Source organism: Thamnophis elegans, chromosome 3 (genome assembly GCF_009769535.1).
Source record: "Thamnophis elegans isolate rThaEle1 chromosome 3, rThaEle1.pri, whole genome shotgun sequence".
NCBI lineage: Eukaryota > Metazoa > Chordata > Lepidosauria > Squamata > Colubridae > Thamnophis > Thamnophis elegans.
In genome coordinates, this window is record NC_045543.1 from 37995240 (window position 1) to 38022416 (window position 27177).

General features: G+C 37.6%; 1 protein-coding gene across 1 annotated transcript; it reads left to right on the top strand.

The window, feature by feature from the left end:
• The first annotated feature begins 36 nt into the window (after positions 1-36).
• On the top strand, positions 37-26008 carry MAATS1 (MYCBP associated and testis expressed 1). Its single transcript, XM_032213980.1, has 17 exons — positions 37-625; positions 1953-2029; positions 2713-2870; positions 3275-3358; positions 3998-4054; positions 4530-4705; positions 7392-7569; positions 8774-8931; positions 10228-10410; positions 10705-10847; positions 11269-11385; positions 13843-13914; positions 20973-21119; positions 21970-22191; positions 23237-23385; positions 24069-24160; positions 25660-26008. The coding sequence occupies exons 1-17, from the start codon at positions 529-531 to the stop codon at positions 25878-25880; spliced, it is 2331 nt and encodes a 776-aa protein (XP_032069871.1). The 5' UTR covers positions 37-528; the 3' UTR covers positions 25881-26008.
• The last annotated feature ends 1169 nt before the right edge of the window (positions 26009-27177 follow it).

The following is a 27177-nucleotide window of genomic DNA, read 5'->3' on the forward strand; positions in this document are numbered from 1 at the left end:
CAACGTCGAATCTGAACAGAACAGAGAAGACAATTCCAGGACATGGGGCGCCAACCAAAAACAAAACACGGAAGACGATTTAAGTGGGCACGTCCGTGAAGTCACAAAAGTGGACTAGAAGCAAATTCCCTGTGCGTAGATGTTTTATACAGATGGCTCATTATCCTGGAATTTATAATACCCGGTGGCTTCTGTTCAGTTTTCCGGGCGACTAGTTTGAGTTTTCGAGAGAAATTCTCCCAGAAATATATTCTTAATGGAAATGCTCCTTTCTCAACTCGCCCAATTGTGAAAGAGGAGCCTTGTTGATACGGACGCATTGCTCGTCTTCTCGGCAAAGCGTCAAGAACAGACTCCTAAGTTACTTAGCGGCGGACCGATTTGCACTCCCAACTCCCGCTCTATGGTATGGCTCCAGGAAATGACATCGAGCCCTTTTAGCTCGGCTCTGTTGCTGTGGAAACGGTTGCTACGTGAACGGCGCCGACAACCTTCCGAAGCGGCGGCAGAGACCAAGGTGGCCGCAAGATGAATCAATCGATGACCGTTGTTCGGTCGCTGGACCATACTGGGATGCGATATCGCAGGAAGATGGCTCCTAACCGGGCTTTTGATTTCCTCTATGGTAACCAAAGGGACGCCGATGGGGGTTGCTTTTCTAGAGCGGCCGGGGAAGTCAACTTTTCGGGAAACGAAACAGACTTGATTTGCAAGGACCAGCTGAGTTACAAACTAGCCAGCCAATTTTAGTCCAGTTTGTGAAGTAATTCTGTGGTTCGGTGTATTCTGGACTAAGAAAATTGGATTGCTCATCCTAATTAAACCAAGTATAGGTAAAAAAAAGTCCTGAAATCAGAGTCACTGATAATTGGTAGTTATAAAACCCACCTCAAGAGCATATAGTCCCAATGGGAACCTGTACAGTAAAGGAGAAAGGACAGTTGTGTTTTTGTATAGAAACAGGACCAGAATTACCTTACTATGGACTTTTCAGCCCATCATAAGTATATTACAGGTCATCCTTGACTTGCAATCATTTGCTTAGTGATTATTCACAGTTACAATAGCACTGAAAAAGTGTCTTTTGATCAGTTTACACACTTATGACCACTGCCGTGTCCTCATGGTCATGTGATCAAAATTTGGGTACTTGGCAAGTAGCATGTATTTATGACAGTTGGACTGTCCTAGGGTCATGTTACCATTATCTGTAATCTTCCCAGCTGGCTTCCAACAAGCAAAGTCAGTGGAGGAAGCCAGATTCACTTAACTGTGGCACAAAAAATGGGACAAAACCCACTCAACTGTCTTGCTTAGCAATGAAAATTTGGGGCTTAATTGTCGTAAATTGGGGACTACCTGTACTGTAATTGTTATAAACAATTCACACTCAAGATTAATTTATGTGATAAGCACTGATCATTAATTTGCATTTTATATGATCATTATGGATATCATAATTATAACTGACTTGATTGTGAGTTGTACTTGTTTCCATGACAAACTGAATCACAAATTTTTTATCCTAACATTCTGATATTTCTGCTTTTGGCTTTATAATAATGTTCTGTTTGTTAAAGTTTGAGTTCATTTGCAAATACTTGCCGATAGAGTAATTTTAACTTGCATTTCGTATGCATTGCTTACTGTTTCATTGAGTTACTTGATTGCTTTTGCATTTCTCTACTCTACCTCATTTATAAAAAGATAAATAAATATAAATAAAAGCTACTGAGAATTCCCAAAGTATCATCACAATTATTTTTCCATACCTACTTCTTACATCAGAATTTATACCAGAGTATGCAAGGTAGTTTCATCTTGAAATTAAACCTGAAGCCATATTAGAAAGAATATAAGTTATGAATAAATACATGCTTAACAGGATTGTCTAGTATAATATATTTTGTTAAATTTATTAAAGTATTTCCATTTCTGTATATATATTTTAGATCCATTGTATGAACTATCAAGTGAAAAAGATCATACACAAGCAAATGTCCAAGCTCATCTTATTCATGATGAAATGGTAGGTGATTATAGTCTAAAACTATTTCTCAGAGTACTTGTGTTTCTGTGAAAGATAACTTGCTGTTGCTAGGTATTTTGAAATTTATTTCATAGGAAATATAACTTTTAAAAGAAAGCATAGTTTCTACCTATATCTACACATATCATGTAGATATACGTATATTGTTGCATGATTTCTTTGAATTACATAAACAGAAATTTCCAACCTTTTTAGTACAGAGAAATGTAGGTAGTCCTCAACTTGCAACAATTCATTTAGTGACCATTGGCACTGAAAAAGTGACTTATTATCACTGTTTTTCACACTTACAACCATTGCAGCATCCACATGGTCACGTGATCAAAATTTAGACACTTGGCAACTGAAGTTTCACAAACTTTCCCCTACAGCGGAGATTTCCAGCCTCACCATGAGCTGCCTGGCTGGCCCCATATTTCAGAGCTCACAGGACTGGCCCATTGGTCATCCAGGAGCTGCAGAAGAAAATATTAAGACTTGGGCTCTCATTTTTGAAGATGCCAAAGACATCACCATGGATAAGATACATTGGAAGAAACTTGTTGCCCTATGCGCTTTATGCAAAAGAAACCAATGATGATGATGAATTATATTTGTATTTAAGCCTTAGATATAACATAATAATATATAATGTTGCATTTCTGTCTTTTTCATATAAAAAGAGGAAAGTACCAGAATTTAAAACCATGTTTAGTAATTTGATTCACTATCCATCGTACTTTGTGCAATTGGAAGAAAAAACTCCTGTTCCTCCATTCATTGATCGAAGATGGAGAGGAAGGGCACAGCAACGCTTTGAGACTTTTCAGCACCTTGTGGTGTAAGTGTCTTATATTTTATATTAGTTAAATTGTGATTCAATTGCAGTTGTTGCAAGTTGCACGTTGCACAGCACAGTGACTCAGGATACTGTTAACGGATGTTACAACCATGAAGTCTGCAGTTCAAATTTGATTTGAGAAATGCTATCTCTGGAATGAGCAACTGTTAAAACATGAAAAACAAATCCATTGAGGAAAGCTATGTAAATGTGACCCAGCTACAAAAGTTCCTAGTATATAAGAAATATAGTTTGAAAAAGCTTCACCCTTGTCACTTCAAGGTGTTGTTGACATTGAAGCCCCACTAACTTTTAAAAAACAAGATACATTATAAATGAGAATGTTACATTTCTCTGAAACATCAGATTCACTAATAATTTGTATATATTATTTTTCTTTATAGAGCCCCACCTTCACTTCAGGTGCCCAGAATTGAATATGAAGATCCTGAAGTTAGTGGAAGAAATCGCTGGAAATATTTTGAACGGTGGGGAGCATGCAAAATTAAATCTCATGGACCAAATTAATAGCTATTGCCAAAATACTTCCCAAAATACTTTAGAAATGAAGATTCTTTCCTAATTTCAATTACCCTCCCCATCCTAGTACTTAAGCTTCAGGGGCGTCTTGATCAGATGTCTTCATTAAAGTTAAATCTGTATAGGTTACAAGAGGTCTGTGTGTGTTGTAAGGAGCAATATTATTTGTTTACAATATTAAAAGTTTTTTTCAACTGTTGAAAATATTTTACTCTCTGAAACTTGTCAAGAATAAGTCAGAAATTTTGGAGAATTTTGTCACACACATACTTAGTAACATACTTTTGAAATGAAATTTGAGAATGAAAAAATATATTTTTGTAATAGCTGAGGGAGACTAGTTATTCTATATCTATTTATTTTTTAAAGCAAACTTTTATCCAATCATAATCAAGCAACTCTTAGCAGTTTTCAGTATATATAAAAAAATTAAAATATCCATATACGGGTTAAAACCAGTTAATTATTGAAAAATAGTCAGTTAAGTAACATGTAGTTGCTGGTGAAATAACAGTCCTGGGAATTATAACTGAAGAGATATCCTTTCTGTTTCATTGATCTATTCTTAATTTTGTTTTTATTTTTAGACCTTTCATTCCATTTGATAAGCCAATTCCACTGAACGTTGTTTATGCAATGTCAAAGTAAGTAATAAGCCAGTATTAGCTCTAATGTTTAATCACTGAAATGATAAAGTTTTTTCCATATCTCAAGAGATTAGTTTTTCTAATAATTAAATTAAAAAGTGTGAAAATAGTCTAAAATATTGTTGAGCATAGGGAGGGACACACAGATTCCCCCCAGTCTTTGGGATACTGATATGAACTACACATGTCTTTATGTCTTAGGTGAAAGATTGGGAAAATGAACCAAGTGTGAGAGGGATGTATTAGATTAATAACAGAATCCAGGGACAGCAAAATAACGAGGAAAATAATTTATAAAAGAAAAGAATAAGATTAAGAAGATTTAGGAACGATGGAATGTAATATTTTTGAACTCCTTAGTAACATTGTGGAATAACAACAATAAAAGCATATTATAATGTGGCATAACTAAAATCTTATTTTAATAATGTAGGAACTTTTGAAATATGTTGTTTGGTTCCTTGCATTTTAGGCCAGAGTTACAAACTCCAGCAAAATCCAAAGACAAACCATGTCACATTTCACGAACTGTGGAAACACAAACAGATTATCGGGATGGCGAAGCTCAGACAGACCCCTATAGTCCTGAATACATAGTTCCTTCAGGTTCAATACCTGAATTGTTAACTCTTGCCACGCTGACTTGGGGTGAGTTTAAGACCTGATGAACACAGGGTACAATGTTTTTCTGTAATATAGTTAAGCTCCCATGATGTGACCTTTCATAACTTTTGCTTTCAAAGAAGAAACAACCTCAGATATCTATTATGAGGGCACTTAAGCCTTCAAGCGATTCCAATAGCCAGTGTACTTACAAAGTTCATTGACTTAATTTGTGTTAGGAGCTCTATCCCTATTTGTCTGTCTTCCGTCCTGCTAATCATTCTCCTTTCATTGACTATTTACTAGCTGAGTAGTACAGTTACAGAAATGTGATGGAAGCAGGTAGAGATTTTAAGAATAGTGACATCCTACTCCATTTCTGTCGTATGTATTATGAGAAACTTGGCTGTCTTTTCTAGAACTTGGCCACTGGAGCACAAATAAAAATAGTATCTGCTGCTGATCCATGTGCTGGAATGGAATAGACAGTTGGCTAAGAGAGAAGCAAAGCATAGCTCCCAAATGTTTGTATAGCTGATCTGTTGTGGACTTTCACAAATCTATGCTCACCTCATCTGTCGGTTTTTATTTTGAATTTGTGTACATGTACACACACACAATATTTTTTTGTTCATATTATTACCTGATGTATAAAACTCTGTTTTACAGTTAAGTATCTTCATCAGTGCATAAATCTTGTCATCTGAAGGGAAGAAATTATCTGGTTTCCCCATATTTATATATTGGTCATCTTACTATCCAAAGTGAGAAAAATGTAGAGTTTTACTGTGTTCTAATTTACAAACAGGAAATAGAAGAAAATTAAATGGCAATAACATCTACATTTGATTCAGCTCTAATAATAGAAGATTGTTGTAGATTTTGGCTATCCTGGATAGTCTCTGATTATAAAGTTCACATTAATTATAAAATAAAGGAGTTTCATACCTAAATCACATAGAAGAAAGCAAGCTCCCAAAAGAAGACAAGGATAGAACAAAGAAATTAGGATGTTATTTCACTTAATCATATTATTAAAACATTACTGTGAACAATATAATTAGTTGGAAGGACTGGATGGCACCGCCTAACCTGCCCCTCCCCTCCCAGCAGTCTCCACAGGGGCCTTTCATCATGCCAGGTAAGTGCAAGGCCCGAACAGAGGCTCTGGGAGGGCGAAAAATGGGCCTCCTGAAAGTTCCAGAAGTCCAGAAACGGGCCTGTTTCTGGCTTCCGGAGGGCATTTGGAGCCCAGGGGAGGCCATTTTCATCTTTCCAGAGGCTTGAGGAATGTCTTCAGAGCCTGGGGAGGGCAAAATGGGTGTCCCAGAAGTTCCAGAGGTTTGTAAATGAGCCTGTTTCCAGCCTCTGGAGGGCTTCCAGAGCCTGGGGGAGGCCATTTTCACCCTCCTGGAGGCTCATGGAAAGCCTTTGGAGCCTAGGGAGGGCGAAACATCCCCCTCTGCCATGGTGCAGGAGGCCATGCCTCCCATGACCACACACCCCCAGCAACCGGGCAGAGAACCAACTGGTTGCTAAACATTTTCAATCCCACTCCTGTAACAGGGCAATAATTACAATCAAAAGCTGGAAAATTAAGTTCAGTGAAGAAGATTGAAAGAACTGGGAGAGTTTAGTGTTGAGAAAATATAACTGAGAGTTATATATATATATGCATTGCTCCTGGAAGCACGAAGCCTGAAGATGACGAATGAGACTTAGTTGAAACGTTGCCAAGACACCTCCAATTTTACGCAGGAGAAAACCCGAATAACCAAAGACCTATGTATGTATGTATGTATGTATGTATATGTGTGTGTGTGTGTGTGTATGTTTGTATGTGTGTGTGTGTGTGTGTGTGTATATATATGTGTGTGTTTTTTTATTTTTTATTTGTGCTGATAAATAAATAAAGGGAGACTAGTATAGATCTATTTCAAGCTATTTAGCTCTCATCAGCTAGCCATACCCTTACTGGGATTTGAACCTGGGCTATATTACATACTAGGCAGACTTCTTAGCCATTAGGCCACAGGCTCTTATCCGTTATCAGCGAAGCCAGGGTGAAAGGTATCTATTAGATTTTTACAACCCCTGGTAAGCCCCAATTATGGGAGGAAGCTAACTGCTTCCATCATCTGTCAATTGGCTCGTCACAAGAGTCCATCACGACAGAAACCCAATATTTTTACTGTTGCCTTTGTTATATTTGTGTTTTTTTATTTTTTATTTGTGCTGATAAATAAATAAAGGGAGACTAGTATAGATCTATTTCAAGCTATTTAGCTCTCATCAGTATGTATGTATATACATACATACCTAACAAAATATAAAAATTACCAAGCAAATCTAAGGAAGTTGATTTGTTTAAATTTTAAGATAAAACACTGGAAAAGGGATATGACACTTTTCAAACATGTGTGAGGAATAAAACAAGGGTTTTGTATTATTAGAAGATAGATTCCAGTTTTCATATTATGAAAAGCTTAGTAACAGTAAGAAGGGTTTGACAGGAATGGGTGGATGCTTTACTATAGATTCCAGCAATGAGGAAGTGATTGGATGTGATGGCTTAAAACGACCTAATCATTTATTTTTCAATACTTCAAGGGGTAATTTTAGCTTTAGAATTTTGCATTACACTAGAATTTATAATAATATTTTGGCTCTTATGCTTCATGGTGCTTTATTTTGAGCCTTCTGTCTGTTTATTGTTTCCTGTTCTTTCAAGGTCATGGCCTTCCAGCAACTCAGGCAGAAGTGGAAGTAATTGAAAGAGCCCGGGAGAAACGAGCCTGGGAGGCCACTCTTCCACCACTGAATGATGCTGCACACATTGCAAAACGGAGGAAAATGATGGAGGAAATGGAGAGAAAAGAGTGGGCCTTTCGGGAAGAAGAAATAGAAGAGTAGGTAATTTTTATCTTTCTGTGTTCTTACCCTTATCCTTGGCAGACTTGATAATGGGAACTATGTGTTATCTGAATACTTCTTAGCCATAGACCATCACACTGAGTTCAAATTATGTACATGGTCATCATGCTATATATTTGGTTTCATGGATTTATGATGGCCTGATGTATTCTGCTAAACTGAAGCACTAATATATAATTGAAAGAAAACATTGAAGAGGCAATACTTACAATATGTGTAAGCTTGTGGATTTCTTAAAATTCTTCAAGCTAAACACTTAAAAGAAAGACAGGATGCATTTAAATGCAGTTTAAATGTTATCCAAGGCCTCGTTGTAGAATACGGTGCTAATTTACAACAAGAGCATTCTGTAAGGATTTTGGGAGGTACACAAGCCTTTGCTTTTTTAAAGCTCCCATTGTTAAATATAAATTTCAGCAACTAAAAACCACAAAGTAACTATTTCTACTGGCTGTGTGCATGTGCCTTCAAATACATTTTTGTCAGTTTCCCAGTTGGGGCGTTTCAGAAATCGTTTGCCCTTGGTTCCTCCCTAGTGGCTGAGAGCAGGTCCAAGGTTAGCCAGCTAAAGTGGGACTAAAACTCATAATCTTATGATTTCTAGCCCCATATCTTAACTAATACACTGGTTTTTTCTCTTCGTTACTGGAAACAGAAATAAGTTTGATAGTGTTTGTAGGCCTGAAAATGAATTTGCTTAGCGAACATGAGTCAAATCAAAATCAAAACCAATAATGATTATAGAAAGTCCTCTTTTTATGTACAATATTCACTGTTGAGATTGTATGTTATATTGCAATATAAAAATTTATAGGATTACACACTTAGCATAAGAGAAATTCATGTTAAGCTATATATGCAGTCTACTAATGGTGCATTATCCTGTCAGATATTTAGGGATCTGCCTTTGGGTTCTGCAGTCTCGGTAAACATTTTTGGCAATGCATGATTGGTGCTATACAGTACTCTAGCCATTTGTTGTAGACATCTAAATTATGTTATTATTAATTTCTTATACACTATTTCCAATTCCAGATTTTAGGAGAATTTCATATAAAGTTCTCTTGATAATCTACTTTATATCTTCTACATAAAGAACATGATCATTCCTTTTTACAGATAAGGCATATAATAATATTTATATTTATAATAAATGGACATATATTTGTTCTTTTGAAGACTTCAAGAAGTGAGACTAAACCTTCTAAAGGCCTTGCTGATGAAACGAGAAGAGAAGCACAATGAATTAAATGTCAGTTGCTTAGATGAACACTGGTTTAAACTTATGCAAGAAAAAGAAAAGAAAGTGAAAAAGATTCAACATGAACACATAAAAGGTATAAAGCAAATCATTAGATAATAAATATATTCTCAAGAATGCTGAAATTCCTAGCAATAGAAGTGTCAGGCCTGCAGTCATATTCCTTTTTTAGGATCTTTGGCCTGCCACATACTCTATTATTTCATTATGCTATTTCATTAGTGTAGTAATTGGAAGGGGGAATAGAAAGGAGTAGAATTGTGGAATGTGTTGTTGTCATTCCTTTCTAGAAGCCCAAGGTCATATTTTGTCTCCACACCTCTGCATCTGACCAGAACTAGATGGGTGGAAATGCCAGCGTGGCTGAAGAAGATTGGACCATGTGATGGATTTATGGGTGTGGGGATAAGATCATGAACTTTTAACTGGGTGGAATCCCAGGAAGCTTTAAGTTTGGGATTTCCACAGATGTGCCAACATGTTTGTCTAATTAAATTGGAACTTTTAAGGATAGCTCTGCCTTGGACTCTGATTTAATTCTGCATGACATTTGGAACGCTGACAAGAAGGCTTGTTGAGAAACAGAAAGAGAGAAAAAACCACATCATTGAGAATGGGCATGCGTTCATCTCTGGTAGTAACAACCCTATTTGCAAGCATATTCTCTTTTCCTTTGTTAGTTTTCATACTATTACTATGTAATTGAAAAGAGCCTGAGCACCTACAAAACCAATGAATCTTCCAAAACAAAATGAGATTGCTTCTACATAAAGGATCTAAGACCAATCACAATATTGATTGTTGAATAATTCCTGATTATTATCCACAAAATAATCCCTAATTTCTGATAATAATATTGAATCTATAGAAACTGGATGCCAAGGTAATTTTTCATTGGCAAAAAGTCAAAGAATCTTGATGTCTACAAATGCTATATGTGGAGGTACATGACATAATGCTTATCTTTAAAGCCAGCTTCATTATTCTCAGCATTAAATTAGTGTAATAACTTCCAGTATAGAGGTCTGGCATAGATAATACCTAAAGGTCTAAAAGGACAATAATTGGTTAGAGCTGTCCACTTGACCAACGTGACTGGATTCAAGCTTCATAAAATTGATGCAACACAGCATGGCTAGGAATGCACCTTTACAGTAATTCATGAATTCATTGCAGTTGACCGTGTTTGTAATTGTCTGTTTATATTCACTACATTTCTGCTCTGAGAAACTGCTAACAAAAATGCAAGGATATTTAGTATCCCATTCTTAGCAAATGGAAATAATAGTAGCCAAATCCTAGTCTTCAAGGAAATGAAGAGGTCAACTGGTATATTTAAAACTGGTGTTATTTTGTCTCAATTTATTTACAGCAATCAGAAGATTAATAGCCAAGGGGAAAAATGTAGAGGGAAAATTAGAGAAAAGAAATGTAATTAAGGACTACACTGAATTTGAATCACAGCCTTATGCTCCATTATCAAGGATTGGCTACTTTCCAGATAATAATGCAGATCGTTATGTAGTGAAGAATTCCTTTCTCAACACCTATGAAGGTGAGTCATGTTCAAATTTGTTCGTTCGTTCATTCATTCATTCATTCATTCATTCATTCCAGGATCACTGTGTCCCACATAGATCTGCCAGTGTTAGAGTTAGATTTATATGCATCCTGTGCACTAGTACTTTTGGAAGGTATGTTTTTCTCCATTGAAAGAAATAGAAATACTCTTATAGATGACAAAAATTCCATTTATGAAGGAGCCATCTTGGACAAAAGAGGTTAGTTCTCCTGCATCAATGTTAAAACATACCTTCTAGTCTCTATGTTCATCTTCTATTTTTCTTAGGATTACTTGAACTAGAAGCATTTCTTCCTGATTCCGTTACACAGCCCCGAACTGAAGCTCCAAAACCCAGAAGCTTAACCACAAAAGATGGATTCACTAAGCGGTCTGCTAGACTAGAGATGGAATTAGCACAGGTTTACCAGGTATTTTATTTCCTGCCACTGCCATTTCAAGTTATGGTGCGTGGCATCTACAATATAAGTAGTCTTTTTGGTTTGGGGGAATGTTACTTGTAGAAGAAGTGAAGAAAAATTACAGATCCAAAATATGCCAAATTGTTATTTGTTGCTAATTTCAGAGTTATATTGTCTTCTCTCATCCTGCTTTCATTTCTATTTCATACAGTCCTTTAAAATGGGAAAGAATGTTACATTTTCTCCAGGTTCGCTCCTCAAAATTCCTTTTTATTAGATTGTAAAATATAGGAAATTTCAAGTATCAGAAATTTTCTATAAATATAGTAAAATGTATGAATAATTTTATTTACTGTGAACATAATATATAAGAAAACAATGTTGGGGTCAATTAAATAGACTGATTTTTTATATTATACAACTTTTCCAGATACTGCAAGACAGGAAATATCATATTAAACAGCCACGCAAGCCACTACGTTTTCTTCAGAGATTAGCAAAGATTGTGCCTCACCCACCCACTCCAGAACTGGAAACACCATCACTAGTAGGTTTAGTGTTGATTGTGAAAGCTTGGCTTAGTTCTAAAAACCGGTAGAACCTATTACTGCACATGGTTACAGGTTAGAAGAACATACCATATTTTTTGGAGTATAAGAGGCACCTTTTTCCCTCAAAAAAGAGGCTGAAAATCTGAGTGCATTTATACACTGAATACAGCATTTTTTGCCTCCCAAAAACCCGCCCCTTCACCAAAATGGCCGCGCATAACCTTTAGGAGCCTTGCAGAGTGCTCCTGGGGGCTGGGGAGAGCAGAAATGAGTGAAAAACGGGCCATTTTTTGCTTAATTTTGTCCCCAGCCCCCAGGAACAGTCTATAAATCTCCTAAAGGCTATGCATGCCCTTTTTTCATTAAAAAATGGGCCTGTTTTTGCAAAAAACAGGACATTTTTTGCTAGTTTATGAAGGGGTCCACCCCCCAGGAGCACTCCACAAACCTCCTAAAGGCTATTCATGCCCTTTTTTGGGGAGCAAAATGCCAATTTTTGTGAAAAATGGGCCATTTTTGGGAGATCAGCAGAGTGCAAAAACTTTTTTTTTAAAAAATTGCCTCTTCAAAACCTTGGTAGGTCTTATACTCTGAAAAATACGGTAGATGAGATCATCATCAGGTTTTACATCAGATATAAATTCAGACTTCATTCAGACTAAATTCAGAAGGATAAAAACCAGTAGCACAGATGAAGCGGGGTGGAGGTGGGGGAATAGAAGTACAAGTACAAAGCAAGGTCACAATCACAAGATGGCAGTAGTAATTAGGAGGAAGAAAGCCAGTTCTCATGTCAGGATGAGAGGATGTTCAAACTAAAAAAGCTGGGTTGGTCCAAAGGGGAGTCGCAGCCCACCAAGAGTCAGATAACAGAATCCCAAAATCAGTGGTCTTCTGAATGAAATCTAGTTTACTTTGTTATATTTATGCTTCTTTTACTGCTGCCTCTTTTCCTTCCTAATCTCCTTTAGTGTTGAATTTCCTCTATTCAGATCACCACTTACTGTTACATTTCTTATTACTCTGATTCTCCTTTAATTTTAATTCCAATATGTACTTCCTAAAGACAATGTTAAGTTTATCTTTTGTATTGTTAGCAGTCACTATTTGGCTAATTGTTTATTATTTATTTGCACATCTTTATCATTTCTACAGATAACTCAAGGCAGCAAACATATCCAACACACTTTCCTCTTCCTATTTTCCTCACAACAACAATCTTGTGAGGTGCATTGGGCTGAGAGAGAATGTCTGGCCCAAAGTCACTCAGCTGGCTTTCATGACTAAGGCAGGATTTAGCTTGTGTGGTAATTTTAGCTACCAAATGCAAATTAAAGCCCAAACAGAAGCTTCACTCCTTATGAATTTTAGTTTAACAAGAGCTCTTAATAACTGGATCTGAGAGAATCTTCTCTGGCCTCTAGTGGATCCCACTGCTCTAATAGTTCTTCATTATTGCAATCTAACAAATATGTTTATTGGTGATAGAAAGCCTGCAACTCCTTTATTAACATTTTTGCACAGTAACAAATGGTTGGGATAACACCCTGTAGTTTATTCAACAATCATACATTTTTGAAATCCACAAATAAAACTTTAATTAAAAATCAATCAAAATTATTAAATAATATTTGAGGGTAATGATTTACAAGCAATCAAATAATTGATATTCAATACTTTAAACTAAGAGAGATCTAAAGCAGTTAGCAGTCTAAAAGCTAACACAAAAATCTTAGCCTTCAATGTACAGTTCCCTAGTTTGGAAATATAGAGAGACAAATTGATACAACAAGTTTAAGAAAAAGGAGAAGTGGCAATTGCAGAGAATGTTCTCATGTGAGAAATGTAAGAAGATAACAGAAAAGGTGATTTATTTCTGATCAGTCAGGAAAAAAATGAACATGAATTACTTGCCCTTATCTGTTCACTTTTGTAAACTGACTGCTTATTTTGGAGAAATAAGAAACGGACCAGGGAAAAGTCACTCAGTTCTTCTCTGATTTATTGGAACATAAAATACTTTTTTCATTCTTTTCTTTGGAAATTTTGCAACTAAAAGAAAGCAAAACCAAGCATTTTAAGAAATCGATAATACTTTTCCAATCAGAAAAAAAGAAATTGAAAAATATGCTTTGTTTTCTCTATCCTAGACTGAGGAGAGAAGAAAAAGGAAGAAATTCTTTAACACAATGAGCACTGAGCAACCAGATCTGCTTCTTTAGCTTATTACTCTTAATGTTATTACTTTTCTTTACGTAGTTATTGTTTGTACTCCCCACCTTCACTTGGACACACTAATTGTTTCTCTTCTTATCTATGCCAGTAAGAATATGGGCAAATCTCTTAGTGAAATGTACCAACTAATTTATCCAGAATCAGACCAGACATAATCCTTGAAAACAGATGGTTTAGCTTATTGCCATATTTCCCAATGCTTTTGTTTTCTTTTAAAGATAGATGAAGAGAGAGAATTGGCTATAATTATACTACAGAAATTAATACGAGGCAGAGCTATCCAAAACATGGTAAGTTTTGTTTTGTGGCATCCATTATCTTGATGACAGATTCTGTCAATATTTGCATTTGTCTCCCAACTGTTTATATTAAACCATTTTAAAAAGAAAAAAATCAATATCTGCACGCTAACCCATATGAATCATGTTCTTCCAATTGTTTGAAGGCACAATAAACTTTAGAATGGTGTTTAGATCAACTAAGATATTTACGTGAAACTATATGTTATATATCCCCCATCCTCCCACAACATACAGAAACTGTGTAAGAACATTATTCAAGCCAGTAAAAATGCACTGCAACCACCCAGAACCCCAGAAAAAGGAAAATGACCACCTATACAACATCTTCCAACAAAATGAACACCCATATAACTTTATGAAAAAGCTGCCTAGCCACTCAAGCCCTACAGCGCAACCAAAAAGCTATAAAAAGAATAACAGTACCATACATCAAAAACACATCAGAAACAATCAACAGACTTACAACCACACGGCATTGTCATAACACACAGAGCAATTAATATCCTCCTAAATACCTTTAGTAAATTAAATGGCCCAGTAGCGCAAGAAGAAAAAAAACAAGTCATCTACAACATACAGTGTAAGAGGTAACAGTGACTATAACAACCACTATGTAGAACAGACAGGCACAAGAGTAATAAGAATGCATCCATAAAACCAAATAACAGCTGGAAGACACAATTAAATTGCTTAACCTCACAACACATGGACAGATTCAACTATCGTGTCATTTGGGAAACTGGATGTACTATACCAAACTAAACCCCAAAACCGTAAGGAATGCCTGAAAGCTTAACATTCAGACAAATCAGATATCAATAAACACATAGAGATAAACCACATTTATACACCATTCAAAAGAGACAACAACAAAGCTAAGAAGGAAACAAAAAACCAGAACACATTATCTCCAACAACCAACATACAGATAAGCAAGGAATAATACTAGGCAAACAAACAAGCAAAAAACAATAGCCTAATCAGGAATTATAAAATAGAAAAGCAGATTCCTACAGGCAAGCTACTGTATGTAAGCAGGCAGCAAATCCATAATCACTAGCACTGATGAGGTTACCTAGTTGGGTAATAAAATACCTCCAACTAAGCTCAGAGAACACCAAGGATTCCTCATTCAACCCTGACCTACTTATTTCCATTCAATTGAAGCCATATTTTACAGTAAACTATTCTAATTTGGATCCAAACTTACATAACTACAAAGGGAAATAATGATTTAACATTGTTAGTCTGTTTTAATTCCTTTTTCCTTTGTATTCCAAACTCTGTAGTAGCTTAAGGAGCAAAGAAGAAGGTATAAATGTTTTTTTGAATTCAGTAACCATGAGAAACCTTATTTATTCTGCAATAATTTCAGATTTTCATTTCTGATCATGATTGGTCAATACTGTAATTTACCCTGATTTATCCACAATAAATTTGAATAGATTTTGAAGGTAATAAAATAGTTTTGGAGGCAAAAACAAAAATATAAAAGCAACAACTGAATACTGTATTTATTAGAAGAAAAAAATAAGGTAATCAGATAGGTAATGAGAAAGCCAGTTTAATTATATTGGAGCTGTCTGGTAAGGTTAAACCTAGGACAAGAAGAAGGTGAAACAAGGGAAATACGGTACAATCGTACCCTGAATGCAGATTTAGTTTGAAAAATTAAGAATTTTGTCAAGGAATGGTTAATAGCAGTTAGACTTATATACCGCTTCATAGGGCTTTCAGCCCTCTCTAAGCGGTTTACAGAGTCAGCATATTGCTCCCAACAATCCGGGACCTCATTCTACCCACCTCGGAAGGATGGAAGGCTGAGTCAACCCTGAGCCGGTGAGATTTGAACAGCCGAACTGCAGTCAGCTGAAGTAGCCTGCAGTGCTGCATTTAACCACTGCGCCACCTTGGCTCTTCTTTGACAAATAGAAAATTCAAGGAAGAAGTATACATTCAACCTGATATAAAGAAAACATGGTTTAAAAGAACAGAATCCTGAAGCACCTAACAGAATAGGGGCATTTCCAGGATAGTCTGCAAGCTATTGGAGCATATACTGTAATTTAGGATGTCCTAAAAGCTATTTCGGAATACAGAAGAATTTGGGTCCATTAATGCTTTCCCAGTTCAGTTTATTCCCACAGCAACCCAAAAGTACATCTTATTCCTACAGGATTGTTATTGGAATAAACTGAAGAGAATGGCCTAGTAGGCAGCCTTGAGCTGGTGGAGAAAAGGTAGGATATAAATCTTTAAAAATACAATAAATAAGCTACCAAACCTGACTTCTTGTTTCCACATAAGATTCTTTTTGTTTATCCTTTGCAGTCTAAAGTACTTTGATGTCCCAGTATCCTTGCTTAACAACCACACTTTTGAATGGAACTTCATTGCTAAGCACTCAGATTGTTAAACAAAAATCACATAACTGTGATGGACTTACAACCACACTACCCCTTCAGTCATTAAGCAAAACATAATTGTCATTAAATGATACACCACATGAACACGACTTACAATTTTACTTCTACCTTCTCTATTAACTCTGTTTGCCACAAGTAGTGAAATACACAAATGATAATCACGACTACAGGGTGCTGCTATGTTCATAAATGCAAATATTGGTTGCAAAGCTTTTTTTAACATTATTATTTTGAACAGTCATTAAATGAGGCAGTTGATAAGTGAGAAGTACCTGTATGCTTTCTCCTCTTTTGTGTTACAGATAAATAAGGATCTTAATTAATTCCTATTAATTCATCCAATATGAACAGCTATCGTTAAAAGTATGCATGATTATTTGTTGAACATATGGCTTTCTTTCTCAATACAGATTGATAAATTGGGAGGAGAAACAGAAATTAAGGTGTATTTTAACATTTTGACACACATATTTACTTCTGAGGTTCTTCAGAGCTTAATTTTTTAATGTATATGGATTCTCCTTTAAGGAGCTGCCCAGTAGGTAGCAATGAGGGAAAACAAGGCCATTTATTGTAATTGCTTTCTTTTCTTTCCAGTTCTTAAAATATTATATGATGGAATATATGTATTTCTATATATTTCTGGGGATGACTTATGGACTGAATGCTGCATGCTGCAGGAACAATTTAAACTCACTGCAAGCAACATATTCTACTTCTTTCATTCATTCTATTTTTCCACAGCTGCAAACCTGAAGAAGTAAGACTTTCATGAGTGTTGAGGAAAAATACCCAAAATTACTCTTCTGTGGCTAGAATAGAATAACAGAGTTTTGATCTTGAAGGTCTTCTAGTTCAACCCCCTGCTTAGGCAGGAAACCCTATCAGACAAACCCTTTCAGACAAATGGTTGCCCAATCTCTTCTTAAAAAGTTCCAGTGTTGGAGCACCCAGAACTTCTGGAGATGAGCCCTTCCACTGATAAATTATTCTAACTGTGAGAAAATTTCTCTTCAGTTTTAGATTGCTTCTCTCCTTGATTAGTTTCCACCCATTACTTCTTGACCTGCCTTCTGGTGCTTTGGAGAATAGCTTGACTCGCTCTTCTTTGTAGCAGCCCCTGAGATATTGGATTACTGATATCATGTCACCCCTAGTCCTTCTTCTCATTAAATAAAACTTACCCAATTTCAGCAACCGTTCTTTATACGTTTTAGCCTCCAGTCCCCTAATCACCTTTGTTGCTTTTCTCTGCACTCTTTCTAGTGTCTCAACATCTTTTTTACATCATGACAACCAAAATTGGATGCAGTATTCCCAGTGTGGACTTACCAAGGCATTATAAAGTGGTATTAACACTTTACGTAATCTTGATTCTGTCCCTCTGTTTATGCAACCTAGAACTGTGTTGGCTTTTTGGGGAGCTGCAGCACACTGCTGGCTCATATTTAAATGATTGTCCACTAGGATTCCAAGATCCCCCTCACAGTTACTACAATTGAATGAGATAGCACAGATACTGTACCTGTGCATTTTATTTTTCTTGCCTAAATGTAGAACCTTACTTTTTTCACCACTGAATTTCATTTTGTTAGATAGCCCCAATGTTCAAGTCTGTCAAGCTCCTTCTGAATCTTAAACCTATCTTCTGGAGTATTGTCTATTCCTGCCATCTTGGCATTGTCTGCAAATTCCCCATCCACTCATCCAAATCATTGATGAATATGTTGAAAAGTTCTGGGCCTAAAACAGAGACTTGGGGTACCCACTGCATACTTCCCTCCATGTAGATGCTGTTCCATTGAGGACTACACGTTCAGTGTGGTTGGTCAGCCAGTTACAAATCCATGTGGTGGTGATGCTGTCTAACCCACATTTTCTATCTTATCAAATAGTAGGTTTTATCAAATGCCTTACTGAAGTCCAAGTAAATTATATCCACGGCATTCCTCCAGTGCACTAATTTTATCACTTTGTCAAAGAAAGCAATGCATTAAGGTTTTTGACAAACCTATGTTGGCTTTTGGTTATTACTTTGTTTGCTTCTAGGTGTTTGCTGACTCATTGCTTGATTATCTTTTCCAGAATCTTCTCAGGTATTGAGGTCAGGCCAGTGGTGGGATACGACCGGTACGCTCCGGTACAGACGTACCGGTGCCTGCTGGGAGCACCAGGTTCTGTTCCGGTATGGTGCACCCGAGGGCCCACCCGTCTGCCCGCCGTCCTTATCTGTATTTGAGCTGATCAGGGCTTCAGCACACGCCCACGCAGCGTATAGCGCCTGCGTGACGCTCCGCCGAGCAGCTGGAGCATCATGGGTGGTAAGTACGCATGCATGTGCTGCATGCGTGCATGTGGTGGACTACCAGCCCCATTGCACCGTACCGGTTGCACCGAGATCCGGAACCCATCACAGGGTCAGGCTGATAGGTCTGTAGTTTCCTGGATCTATTTTTTTCCCTTTTTTGAAGATGGGAACTATATCAGCTCTTTTCCAGTCCTCTGGCAGTTCCCCGGTGGTCCAGGATCTTTGAAAGATATAGTTCAGTGGTTCTGAGATCCATCTGGTCCTGGTGATTTGAACTTGTCTAGGGTACACAGGTTTTCCATTTTCTTCCCTATTTAACCTGTGTTCCTAATATGTTTTTTGCGGTGCTGTTTTTGATAGGTTGGACTGTTTTTTCCCTTTGTGTAAAGACATGCAAAAAAACAAGTTAAGTAGTTCTGCTTTCTCCCTGTTGCTTGTCACCTTCTTGCCACTGTCTCGCACTAATGGACCAATCATTTCCTTGAGTTTTTTCTTGTTTTTAACATGTTGGAAAAAGCTTTTTTTGTAATGTTTACTTTTGTTACAAGCCTTTGTTCATTATGAGCCTGATCTTTGCAGCCTCAGGCTGTTTGCTGGTTTTCTGCCTTAGTTATGTGTCCCTCTTTGCACTTTTTATACTTGTCCTTTTTGTCTTTCAGTTTGTCAGAGAGTTCTTTATGCAGCCATGCTGGTTTCTTTTGATAGCTGTTATTTTTCTTCTTCATTGGTATTGTGCTAGACTGAGCTTTTATAATATCTTTTCAAAATTTTCCAAGCTTCTTGAATTGTTTTCCACTTGAGGATTCTCATCCATGGAATCTTACCCAAGCTCTCTCTAAGTTTATTGAGATTAGCTCTCTTAAGTCCAAGACTCTAGTTTGACTTTGTTCTATTGCTTGTGTTTGCATAATGTTGAATTCCAATATTGCATGATCTTACATAGACTCTATCTGGGTATCCTGACAAAGAATAGAAACCATAAGAATGAGTTGCTGTATTTTATATATTTATGTATGTTTTACTGTCATTTCATTAAAATATTTTTATTATAAACTAGCTGTATCCGGCCACGCATTGCTGTGGCCCAGTCTGGGCGTAGTGGGGCGGCAGGTGGGTGCTGCCGTTGGTCAGGCCTTTATTGCTGCTGGGCCAGGCGAGAATGGTTGGGGGAGACGGCGCCGGGGCTGTCAGCCTCGTGGAAGTTGTTGAGCATCTCCTTGGAGGAGCTGCGCTCAGGCTCCCCCAAGGTGGTGGCCTGGGAGAGTGAGACGTCCAGGATCTCGGAGGAGGAGAAGTCCTTGGTGTGCCACATCACGGGGCACCCAGGGGCCGCCCCAGCCCCGCTGCACCTCAGGCTGACACCACCGCTGCCGCTCCGTTGGAGCTGCCTTGGCGAGGCCATAGCTGGCTCATTGTGAGGGGGGTGGAGACCGCGCGGACGGCTGGGCTGAGGAGACGCTCCACCTCCACCTCCTCTGGAGCTCCGTTGGGCTGGCCGGGGGTAGGCCGACTTAAGAGCAGGGGGAGGCGACTGAGGGATGGCGTAGGTGGCGCCCCGCCGCAGACAGCAAAGGCCCGGGGAAGGGGAGAGAGAGGAGGGGAGGGAGAGGCCGAAGGGCTTCAGCTGCCCTTGGCGGAAATGGCCGAAGCTCGTCAGAGAAGGGGGGAAAGAGGAAAGGGTGCGGCCGCAGCCCAGCCACACATATAAAGGGACCATCGGGACGAAGCTGGAGAGAGGCCGAACTGTTCCGAATATACTATACTCACTAAATGAATGCTATGGTAAACGACACAGCTCAATTCCAACTCAATGTCACAAATAATTAAATCAAAATGAAAATAATTTGAAATCTATGAAAATTCGATATAACAATGCAATCGGAAACATTGAAATGGAATTATGAAATATTTAGTATAGTGTGTGTTGCTTTTACGTCCACCAGATGGCGGTGGAAACATTGAAATGGAATCATGAAATATTTAGTATGGTGTGTGTTGCTTTTATGTCCACCAGATGGCGCTGGTTTTCAAAAAAATATGATTTTACAAAAAATCATGTTTTTACCTGTCACAGGTGTGACATCTATATAATATACGTATATAAAAACATTTGCGTATTCGAATGCAACATTGTGTCAAAATTTCAAAGCAATCAGTGAAGAACGGAGATTAGCGATTTTGAACAAACAACCATTACATTTTTATTTATATATAAGATTTGTTTAAAAAGTTAAGCAAATTTGGAAGATGTCATTCACTGTGACTTTATCTTAAATCAATCATGTTCTTGGATTTCTCAATATTAAAAACAGATGTTTGAAGGAAAGGAAAAGCGTCTAGAATTGATTTGTGAGTTACGCACCACACATGCACTTCAGGAAGATGGACAGTTGTTGAAGAAGGCTGAAAAACAAGTGACTTTGGCCTTACAACGGCAGCGGGATTTGCATGAACATAAGGTTTGGCTATAAATGGAGATAATTGATTTTATAGTAAATTATTTTTGCAAAATATATGCAACAGAAGTTGATGATGGCAACTTCCCATCTAGGGAAGAATACAATATTCAGGGCAGAGTTTTCAACCAATTTCAGTCTTTGGTGTTAATTAGAATAGTTAGAAGGTTGTGATGAGTGTTAGGGAAGTTCATTCCTATGGTACATCAATCTATAATTTTACATCCCTGTGAAATCGCTTGTTCTGTTCAGTCCAACATCAAAATTGAAATATTAAAAATAAATATTCTAGTGTTCTTCAATGTTGTTATGTGAATTAAAGAGCAAATGTCTATGAAATATTTGTAAAAACTACAATAAAACTAAGCTAAAACATTAAAAGGAAAAAAATGAAGCTAATGTTTAAACATCTCAGAATTATTCCCCAATTATTTTTTGTAGTGGCTTAGTTAGGTAAACTGAGCTGAGAAATCATTAGAGAACATAGAGCATAACTATCAAATTCTCTAAATTTACAATATCTACTTTTTGTTGTTATATTGTTTAGCACCTCTGAGGAAAACTTTGGAAGCCAATTGTTATTTGTGAAAATATGTAAAGACTTATATTGTTCAGGAAAGCCTGGTTATTTTCATAATATCAGAACTAACATAATTTCAGTCCCCCCTCAGAGTGTCAGATTCTGGTGTCAGATTCAAGGCTTGGACATCAATCTCATTCAAAATGAGGTTGATGAATTTATGACTCACATTTTAGTATAATGTAGAGGGTTTTTTAAAACATTAGTTCTGATAAAATTATTGAAATGATAAACAAATTAAATAGGAATGAGATATTCCTGTACTCTCCTTAGATGTCTCTCATGGAAAAGCATTTGGCTCGTGTAGAAGGAAGAGTCCTTGTAAATATGTTGGATTTCCTCTCTAAAGAACTGATTCGACTACAGGATGAGCGGAGAATCCATGCTTTTGCTATGTTAGCAGAAAGGCAGCGCCGAATGCGGGAAGCAGAGGAAAGTGGACGTCGACAGGTGGAAGAGAGACGCAGACGTGAAGAGGATGAGATCTTTAGACAGGCAAGTGTGGGAAATACTATTAAATATGCTCAAGGGGGTTTAAGATAGGCCATGGCACAATTGAATTTGTTCAGATTACCTCACCAATATGCCTTAATCCTGTGTCTAGTATGTGCAGAGGTAATGTTTCTGTGAAGACGACAAGGAGGAAGTCAAACTGCTGAATGTGGACATAACTTACAGCTGAAGTAGCATTGTATTATCATCTTCATCTCACATCATCCAGTTTTCCACTAAATGCTTCTTTAGCCTCTTCATTGGAGGATTAAATCTGGCTCATGCTCTGCATTTCATCACAATAGTAGTGGGGTATTTCAGAGAGGGTGATTAAAGTACAATTACTTATTTACACAAGACCAATAGGAAACATTACAACAGTAAGATCAATAAGGAGGATTTACTTCATTTAGAGACCTAGGAGTTGTCAATGGGTTAGTGTTGAATGTAGGCCACCTGGGAAGACCTCTTGGCTAGGAAGAGAAGGCAAAAAATATCCCCCAAATGACAATTTACACGTATTATTATCAAGAAAAGTGTATGGAAATGTTAGTTAGTTTGTTTGTTTATTGGATTTATATTGCCACCATATTCTCCCATGGCAACTCAAAGCGGCTTACAAAATATAAAACCTTAAAACAATAAAAAGTAACAAAAAGAATCAAATAAATTAATGTAGTACAATATAACAAAATCTCATCCCACACTCTGTCCCAGTGACAGCAGATCACAAGAGCCATTTAATGGGCTATATTCTTGACATTCTTGATATCTTCCAGAACTTAACTCAAGGCAGAATTTACTATCCCATATTGAATATGTTGTACATTTTTAAACAATTAGCTCTAGAAACATTCATTAAAAGACTATTGAAAGGAACAGGAGTCTGATGTGGTAGATTATGTTCTCCATGTGTAGTATAAAAAGTGAGTGAAGCAGGACAATTCCAAAGAAAAAGAATAGTGAAAAATGATCCAAATAATAAATTATTCCTAATATAAATATGCTTACAGCAGTGGGGAAAAATTCTGATTTCAGTTTTTTTCAGGTTGTTAAAGTACACCAAAAAACAGTTGATTCATATCTAGAAGACGTTATCTTGAACAGCATGGAGAATACAGCTGAAGAACAATCTAGGGAAGAGATTCAGAGAATAGCTGTAGAAATCAACAATATTGCTTATGAAATGGAAACACGGTATGTGCTCCGGAGGAAATAGCATTTATAAAGTGAACATAACAAAAGTGGTTATGGTACCATAACGGCAGATCTTCTGGTCTAGAGCTAACTAATTGCATATAAATAAGATTTTTATAATAAACAAAATGAATGTTTTAACAATTTTTCTATCTCTGTGTGTACAGTATGGGTATTCAAAAAAACAAAACAAAACCAACCCCTGAATTTCAGACTCTTTGGGAAATCTCTCTTTGTGTTCATTTGTGCTCAATAATCTTTCTTTTCTTTTTTGAAAGTTCTTTTCTGAACTTTCAAATAATCTGTTCTATTAACTCACTCCTTGTGTGATTTGAAGTTAACAGGCTATCACCTGTACATTTTTAAAGTGATCTCCCTTCTCTCTTCATGGAAAATAATGTGATTCAGTTTCTTCCATTTTCCTGAAGCAATATTTTTTCTTTTCATTTTAATAATTGTGTATGAAGATGAGATGTTACTGATCCTGTAATAGGATTGAAATAAATGTGGACCAAAGAATATTTCTTTTTCCAGATGCTTTTACCTGCGTTATTTGAACAGATGGTGAGGTTGTCTCATTGATTGGTACATGAATAACATACTCTTGGTATGAAAGAGAAACTAACTTTTTAAAAATGTCAAAAATGTAACCATTTTCATTTATCTGATTTCCCCCCCTGTAGCCAGAGTAATTTACAGTCTGAAGAGATTGTGGCAGAGCTAGTTTATAGCTTCCTGATCCCTGAAGTGAAAAAAATGACCATTAAGGAGAAAGGTGAGGAAAAGAGCACCTTTTTACCTCTTGCTGTTAATTTGTATTCTGGCTGCTTTGTTCTATGCAATGCTTTATCTACTGAACAATTAATTCAAGGTAAGTAGATTATCAATAAACCTCCAGCAAATGATGGGTAACTTTGGTCCTTGATAAAACATGTTAACCAAAATAAATTTTGCAAAGAAACAGAATCTATTGGGTTCAGTCTGCCAATAATTGTGTAATGGGGTCTATAACTTAAAATTGTAGAGGTTTTTTTTAATCTTTGCAATTGTACAACCAGGCTGTGTGCCAATGCAAAGCACAGATCATTTGGATCAAGGCAGGAATCCTTATTCCATCCCAGACAAATGGTTGTCTAATCTTTTCTTGAAAACCACCCGCAGTGGAACACCCACAATTTCAGGAGGCAAGCTGTTCCACTGATTAATTCTTTTCACCGTCGGGAAATTTCTCCTTACTTTCAGGTTGGATCTCTCTTTGATGAATTTTCACCAATTGCTTCTTGTGCTGCCCCCAAGTGTTAATGAGAATGGATCGACCCCCTTCTTTATGACAAACCCTCAATTGTTGGAAGGCTGCCGTTAGGTCTCATTAGGCTAAACATGCCTAGTTCCCTTAACCATTCATTATACTATTTAGCCTCCAGGTCCCTTATCTTTGTTACTCCTCTTTGTACTCTAGGACCTCAGCATATGTTTTATGTCCAGAATTAAATGCAATATTCCAGGTGTGGTCTTACCAGTGCAGTATACCAGTGGTACTATCACTTCTCATGATCTTGATGGTATCTCTCGCTGTTGATGCAGCCTAGGACTGCATTGGCTTTTTTGGCAACTGCAGCACACTGCTGACTCATACTTAAATGGTGGTCCACTAGGACACCCACATCCCTCTCACAGGCACTACTGTTGAGCCAAGTACCACCTATTTTGTACTTGTGCATTTGTTTTTTTTCTGCCCAAGTTCAAGGACTTTGGAAATCATTAAGTTATGAAGTTAACTTTTATTTCTTTGGTCCTTGGTGCTAACCTTCATCTTGAGGAAATAATTGTAATTCCATATTATTGTGTTCATCTTCATTTTGAGGAAATACTTGTAATTCCATACAATTATTGGGAATTAGCTTTTAGTGATACTTGTTTACTGCATTTTGCATGCTTATCTCACCATTATATTCTATATTTCAGATGCCTAGGCTTGTGGTTCAATATAGAGAAATAATTTCTACTTCATTAAGGGTCTGTTGGTACTTGTTTGATGAGAAAGAGCTAGTTATGTCACATCTCTTGCAGTAGAATGGCTGGCACATTCTAAAAGGTTGGGTGTCTATACTATCAGAACGCCATATTGCATTGAAATAGGTTTGGTTACAGTCCTGTGCTTTGGAAGATGGTTATCTTTATATGTGCATTTCTATGGAGAGGGCAGAAAAAAGGGTAACTGAATTTTGCCAAAATTGTTGGTCTCTCTCTTTTTCCATTTTTTTCTCAAAACAGTGAGACAGGCTCAGAGAAAGCATATTCATGCCGCTCATCAGATTATCCATGGAAACACAGAGGCAGCAGTAGAACAGCTCTTTTCCCCAGAGTTTCAACAGGCAAGCAGTGTAGATATTCCTCAGATCGGATTGCTTTCTGTTACACCTATTGGTCAAGATGTTGCTAAGCAGCAGGAAATCAAGCCACCAGACAGTCAAAACCAGGAAGATAAAATGTAGGAAGCCAGCCCTTGCATTGAATCTGCCAGGTCTCCTGAACAATGAAGCAAAAATATGGTATGTTTAGATGAAGGTTCTTTCTTGCATTGCCTCCTTGAGGATACTACAGTGTGTCTCTCTAGCGAGTGCCTGCCAGTCAGCAACATTGTCAATAAACTACTGCTGCTTTAACTTTGAAATAGATGCAGTTTGATTATATGTGTGCAATTCTGCAAGGAAATGCTTTGGGAAAAAGCAAATCTGTTCACCACACTTGGGGCACAGGGATGGGGGGAAATTCAGACTGATAGAAGTGTCTTGAATCATCCTCCCGTGGGCTGAAAGAAAATTAGCAGTTCTTCAGTTATGATCCTATGCTCCAGCCACTAGGATCATCATTTCATGGAAATCAATCCCATTGGATACCATATGTGCCATTCCCCTGGGTGGACAAATTGTGCTTGTAAAAATAAATAGGCTAACATAAATATTCTTAAGAAGGCAAAACCTATATGATATTTAAATCAACTCACATGTTCTTTTATCTTAAAATTTCAGCAGGTATGGGGATTCTGCCACTTTCAACTCAATTTCAAAAGCTTTCATGCAAGCAAACAGTGGAGACTTTTTAGGCTATGTAATTTGCAGTTGGCAAAAAGAAAGAAACGAGATAGCCAAGCTTCCTTTAGCAACCAACTCCCCCCTAAACCAGCGGTTCTCAACCTGTGGGTCGCGACCCCTTTTGGGGTCGAAGAACCTTTTCACAGGGGTCGCTGAGGAGCCTCCCGCGGAGAGGCTGGCGAGAAGCCAGCCCGAAGGAAAGGAGCGGCTCAGGTTCCCTGCGTGGCGGAAGCAGAGGTGTGGGGGGTGGGGTGGGATGGGGTGGGGAAAGTAAGAGCCAGAATGGAGGCTAGGAGGGAGAAGAGAGAGACACACGCAGCACAGAAGACGCTGGGAAAGCAGCTCACTCTGAGTGATGAAGGTTGATGGGCAGAGCTACGGAAGCCAAGAGATACCATTTCTGAGGCGTAGAACAAGGCGGGGAAAATAAAATAAAATAAACATGGGATGCGCGTATGCTGAGATTCCCTATTAAGACTGTTACCCATGCTTAGCATGGGTGTCTTAATAGGCTTTGGCCCCTCTCCTGCGGCTCCCTGCTGACCCAATTGCGCAATCTGCTCTCCGCCCCGAGAAGGCATGAGCCTCTCACCTGCTTTTGCAATTCCGCATCATTCGCAGGCAACTCAGTGTTGAGAAGAGCTCCAGCCCTTTCTTGTGCATATCTCTTGCGCGCGCAAGCAAAATACCCTCCTGG